This window comes from Urocampus carinirostris, chromosome 10 (assembly GCF_059441175.1).
Source record: "Urocampus carinirostris isolate Australia breed hairy pipefish chromosome 10, RoL_Ucar_1.0, whole genome shotgun sequence".
Taxonomy (NCBI): domain Eukaryota; kingdom Metazoa; phylum Chordata; class Actinopteri; order Syngnathiformes; family Syngnathidae; genus Urocampus; species Urocampus carinirostris.
Window position 1 is genome coordinate 25,945,613 of NC_142358.1, and position 6,448 is coordinate 25,952,060.

The 6,448-nt window shown below is 39.5% G+C and overlaps 1 protein-coding gene across 1 annotated transcript; it reads left to right on the plus strand.

The window, feature by feature from the left end:
* Positions 1–970: 970 nt before the first annotated feature.
* On the plus strand, positions 971–5,876 carry scg2a (secretogranin II a). Its single transcript, XM_088344982.1, has 2 exons — positions 971–1,077; positions 2,759–5,876. Exon 2 carries the CDS (start codon positions 2,767–2,769, stop codon positions 4,444–4,446), a length of 1,680 nt encoding a protein of 559 aa, XP_088201108.1. The 5' UTR covers positions 971–1,077; positions 2,759–2,766; the 3' UTR covers positions 4,447–5,876.
* Positions 5,877–6,448: the final 572 nt, after the last annotated feature.

Below are 6,448 nucleotides of genomic sequence, written 5' to 3' on the forward strand. Positions count from 1 at the left end.
ATTTATTCCATAGATTTTGTATTTTATTCTAATTAGTGGATGAACAGATTTCTATTGGTCTTTTTAAAAATGACATTAAGTATTTTGAATCTGAATCTGAAGTATCTTTGCCTATTTATACAGACATTTTTCTTGTTTCCATATTACGTCTTTACCCTGGAGTGCCACGTCTCATCTCATCTCATCTCATCTCATCTCATCTCATCTCATCTCATTAGCTGCACCGCTTATCCTCAGTAGGGTCGCGGGGGTTGCCAGCCAATCGCAGGGCACACAGGGACAAACAACTCGCTCGCTCATTCACACCTAGGGACAATTTGGACCGGCCAATCCACCTGATATGCATGTCTTGGGAATGTGGGAGGAAACCCGGAGGAAAACCCACGCAAGCACGGGGAGAACATACAAACTCCACACAGTAAGTCTGGTAGCTGGATTCGAACCCACACAGGAGGTTCCCAAGACCTTAGAACTGTGCCGCACACGCGCTAAGCACTGCACCGCCGTGCTGGCCACGTCTCGTCTCATCGTAAACAATATTTAATACATTTTTAACATTGACGATAAAGACAACTATTATTTAAATTTCAATACTGATAACTATTACAAAGGTTTCAGAGTCTACTAAATGTTAATTATTGATGAAAGCACAATCAGTTAAAATACAAGTAGGTTTTCAAACCTGGACTCATATTTTGCTACACTGCAAGCGCTCTACTTTATTGAAGGATTTTCTTTTTCTAGTACTTTCTCCCCCTTTTTTGTCATGTATCAAACGGTTCCAGAACAACAAATATGACCAAACATGATATCTGGCGTTTCAGTGACCTACACAGATAATGTTTAATCTAATTATACAATCTAAACGTTTTTAATCTTAGCTCTGCATTCAGAAATAGAAGCAATTTTTGCGTGTGCGTGGGTGTGAGCACCTCCCGCCTCTTGTGACGTCAAACTCACGTGGTTTTAGTTTTATTGCATATGGAGCTGTCCTCGGTGCTGATCCCACACTCACACTGGAGACAGAAATGAGCACAACGCTCAACGGAACCCTCCTCGCCATTTGATTTGAAAAAGGTGAGATTTTCTCTCAAGACCTGAGCCCACAAAAACTCATCTAATCAAAGCAATGAGACTTCATGTATTATAATTTTTCTCTGTTTTAGGGTTCTTGGTTTTTGTATTTGTTTTTCTTCAATAGATGTTCATCAACCTGATGCTCTGATGTCTTTGTTTTGCATGCGAGCTTGTTTTATATTTTCGCATGTGGTTTAATCATCCCTTCTCTTTCTTTTGCATTCACACTTTGGACTTTTATAACCAGGAAAAATGTAACAGGTTACAAAAATACAACATCAAAAAAACAACTAAAACACAATTTGATGTTTTTTAAAATTTGTTGAATTGGAAAGTAGGACATTCTGTAAAGGCACAGGCATTACTTATTCATTAAAATTGCTGCGTACTGGTAATAGTGAGTGATGATTGCTCTTTGAAAGGGTTTGCGGATAAATGTGGCTTCTGCGGGAGCATTAGTCTTACAGGGTTACCTTGACAACAAGGCCGTGACTCATAGCGAGCATCAATTTAATGACTAATGAGATTTGTAGAGGAGCTGAATGCTGCTATGCTGCTGCAGGATGCGATTATTGAATAAAAAGCAACAGGCAGTTGTGACGCGTCGCATCAGCTCCAACCGATTACCATTATAATTTACCAAAAATGGGGAGAAAAGTAACAATTATTCATTCCATTTCGGATTTTCTGCCAGAAAACGGTGCTGGAGCCTTTTCAAAAACAATTTTAACTTTTTATTGTTGATATAGTAAACATTTATGATAATACAAATCAGAGAAATATAATAAAAATATTGTCATTTGGTCAATTGTTTTCGGAAATATACCCGTTCGAATGTTGTATATTCTATATCAAATTTTTGGAGGTGAATAATAAAAGATGGTCTATGAAAAAAGTTATGCTCTACAGACTGAAAGTGTGACTTGTACTAATTATTTCTACTTCACAAAACTTAAAATTGTCTAAAAAAAATTTTTTTATAATAATAAGTTTTTTGATATAGCAATGGTAGGGCTTGATATAAGGAAATACTTCTGCTCTCTTTAAGGATTAGATTTCCAATCTTACTTGTGGGGAAAAACACCTTAAACTAAGCAATATCTTCTGCAGATCAGGAAGAATTTATTCATGTACTTATTTATTTTCTTCTTTAAAGGGGGCAGTGTATAGTGTGACCACTCCCACCGCAGCGCCAATTTTTCACTTAATGCTGATATGCAAAATGTTTAACACCATGTCTAATACAATTGTATTGTATTGTATTTATTGGGTGGAAACATGTTGGCCTGGAGAGGGATGGGTGCCACCAGGCTGTACTTGCCCAAAACACACCACGGGAAATGGTGCCTGTACCTAGTGGTCAAGGGAACTAACCAACTAACCAACCATGTATATATCAGAGCCATATCTCCCCAGTGGGAGGTGGCTAGAGTGAAGAATACATTCACATTCTTGCATTTTTGACTTTTTCTGGGAGATTGATACAGAGGAGGATTTAAGTAGACTGTGACCACTCCCACACCAGCCTTAATCTCACACTCAAAAATGATTCATCAGTAAAACTACGTACAAAAAGTCCAACCTCTTTGCAGATTCAGATTTAAGAAGACTTAAGACCATAAAAGGGATTCTGTTGCCTAAGACAAGTGATGATTTGTATATCTTGTCCTGTCCCCTGCAGGTTTCACAATGCTGCTGTTTCCTTGCAACTCCGCTAGAGACAAACCTTCCCTGATCTGTTTGGCCCAGCTTCTCTTTCTCACTCTTTGCCTGCACTCCATTCATGGCGCTACCCTACGAGCCCACCGACTGCAGGAGAGTGACTCTGACCCACCTCGGTCACCCAACGCTGACATTATCAGAGCCTTGGAGTACATTGAAAACTTGCGTCAGAGGACAGAATCACAGGAGACGCCCCTCCTTCACTCGGAGGACTCCCAGAAGAACCGTGTCCCTCTGAGATTAGCGCCAGCAAAAACGGAGAAGCTGGAAGACACGGACCAGGAAAAGAGTGAGGATAAGAGCGAGGAGCTGCTTCATGCCGTGCTCAGCACCCTTCAGCAGACTGAAGAAGACTCCAAACCGAGCCTGCGGAGACCTTCCTCCATAGGGGTTGGCAAGGCACAGAAGCTGCAAGGGATTATGCCTCACAAGAAGATGCCTTTGATGTTTGAAGATGATGAGGAAGGTGAGGGCAATGAAGAAGAGGATGAGGATGACCACGAGAACCCTTTCAAACGCACCAACGAGAACCTCGAGGAGAAGTACACACCTCAGAACCTTGCCACGCTTCAGTCTGTATTTGACGAGCTCGACAAGTTCACCAATGACAAGAACGTACACAAACGACAAGAAGAGGAAGATGACGAGGAGGACGAGGAAAACGGGGAAGACCTTTTTAATGTAAGAAACGTTGTTTATGATGACAAAGGTGAAGACATTATGGACTGGGATCCACTTGAAGACAAAAGGGAGGACGAAGAGCAGGACGATCACCAGTTAGACCGGAGTCTTGATTATGTTGATGAAGAAGGAGATGAGGATGAAAGGTACCAAGTAAGGAGGTCAGATGATCAAGACCAGGTGGACTACTACCTAATGAAGGTTTTGGAGAAAACAGAGGAGCAGGAGCAGAAGCGAGCAATAGAAGAAGAGGAAAACAAGCGAGCCGAGAGGCGAGTAGCTCAGTTCAGTGATAGCATCGACCCACGAGTTCTTTACCAACTCCTTCAAATTTCCAAAAAATACCAAATTCCCCCTGAGAATCTCCTGGATATGCTTAAGACAAGTGATAACAGAAACAAAAACCAAATTTGGAATTCGTCCTCGAAGAAAATCTACAAGGTTCCTCTGTCTAGATTCTACAACAGACGCCTTCCTGCCAGAAAGAGCAGCCCCAAAGACCTTCAGAGAGAAGCTATCCTCAACATTCTAGGCCTGGCCAAGAATCGAGACCAAAGTCCAGTCAGTAATCTATACAGGAACCCAGCGTCACGATTGGGCGCTCTGACAGCGGGGCGTTTGGGGGTCACCACTCCAGCGCAACGACGTTTCCCTTCCGGTGAAATGAAGGACTACAACAACAAGGCAAATGGTGAGCTGGCAGCATATTTGGCATCACAGATGCTTGCGCGCTACCCGAGCCCAGCGTACCGCCATGGCCAAAAACGGGACGAGAGCTCGCCAGGCTCCTTCGAGCAGGCAATGCAGGATTATTTGGATCAAGCGGACTCAGATAAGAATGAGAAGAGACAGTCAGTGGACGGGGAACGGGGCGACCAGAATGAAGTTGTGATGAAATTGATGAGTTACTTCAACCCAGAAACTGAGGACAATGAGAGCCAATCCAAAGCAGGCAATGGCACATAAATGACTCAGAGAGAAATCTTATTAGGATACAGGTGCATCTCATTAAGTTACAATATTCCAGATATTTTACATGTAAACACCCAGTGGTGTCAAGAGGAAACATAGGTTAATTATTACATTATATTCTTTTCTTTTTATTTGACCAAACTAGAAGCCTAAATTCTGTGTTTGACAGTGAGTTTATATCTTCTGAAGTTAAACAGCAAAATTGATTTTTCCATCTCAAAGACCATAGTAGCTTCAGCAAATGTTCTACCATACTTTCCTATTTTGTCTGGTACACAGTTTAATCAGAAGCCATCCTTTAGGGAAAAGTTTAGCGTCCAAACTCCACTTTTATTACAAAACAGATTAAAACTGAAACATAAAATGAAAATAGAGTGAGTCTGACACAAGACCACAAACACCCAAAACTACTACGCATTTAGAAATATCAGTGAAAAACATCAAAAGTATCAATCTACAAAAGAATATCATTTAAACTTACAAACAATATGGTTGAAGGCACAAGAGAACCAGATGACTTTTGATGGTGAGAATGCTATGTGTCAAGTCAAGTCAAGTCATTAAGTTACAATATTCCAGATATTGTAACTTAATGTCAATGAAGAAGTTTAAATACTGAGCCAATACGACTCTCAATGTGATGTCACTTCCTGTCTGGGTCTTTCAAAATAAGATACAGAAAACTACATAAACTTCTAATTAACTTTTCCTGGGAATATAACAGTTAACAACCAACCATGGCTCAGGTTTGGAAAACAGGAGAGCCGTGATTGACAATCTGCCTCTTGAGATGGAAGAAAGACAAGTGGATTTCCTGCGTAACTTATATTCCAAAAACACACATTTATTCAAAACACAACTTTTAAACTGCTTTGAACACTTATTATTATATTGTTATTTATTGTTTAGTTGATGGTTTTGATCCCATTTGTTGCATTTGACATCTACAAACCTTGAAAATAAAAGTTTTGGAGGAAGTCAGTCATTTCCCTAATGTAGCATTCAAATTCCTTGAGATGGTTTAAACAGTATTCGTCACAATGTGTGTATGTAAATGATGTATTTTACAATATCGTAGACAACTGAGATGTGCTTGTATTTACATTAATATTTTAGCGTTCCGTTAGAGGGAAACCGCAAAAAAAAAAAAAGAAGTATTTTCAAAGATATAAAATGCAGTCAATTGTGGTACCTCTGTAGGTTTAATGAATGTCTTCTTTGTTAGCAGATATTTTTGGTTTCCGAGAATTATTTGAGTTTGTTGCTAAAGATCCCGTACATGTGACTCACAGACCTCGACACAAAGAAGCACGCACGCACGCAATCAGTGTTGGACCCCATAGATTCAATCTTATTTGTTGGTAAATATTTTTTTAAATGTGGGCATATGTGAAATACTTGAGGTGAATAAAGCATTGACTTTATTTTTTTCTGTTTTGAGTCTTGTTCTTTTGCTCTTTTACACAAAAGACCAACAATTATGGCTTCTCTGTATTTACATTCAAGGCACAACATTACTTACTCCTGCAAACACAATAACATCTTGTTTACTTGACAGTATTAGGGAAAATTCAGTTAACATACATCCATTAAAGGGGCAGTGTGTGTTATTTGACCACTAGATGTAGCTGTGTGGTGTAGGGCAACCAAAAATAAGTACTAAAGAGCACAAGACACAACACAAACTATGGAGAATCAAAGTGACATAAATGCATCATTTTACTTCTATTTTCATTGCCCAGCCTTTTGGGTTTTTTTAGGTACCCTTAGCAACAAGATGTCATACAATTATATCGGCTTCTGTTAGGTTAAGTTCATGTTATCAAGTCAAGTCATATTTATTTGTATAGCCCTTAATCACAAAGAGTCTCAAAGGTTGTACAGACCACCTGTTGCAGGATTTCAATAGTATTATTTTTCAGTATTTTTGTTGTAGTTATGTAAATTAAATGTTAATTTCTCGACCTACAAGTATTTTTTTTAAATGCAGGCTTAT

Excerpts from the sequence above, each read along its gene's own strand:
- scg2a (XM_088344982.1), top strand. The coding sequence starts at position 2,767 with ATGCTGCTGTTTCCTTGCAACTCCGCTAGAGACAAACCTTCCCTGATC.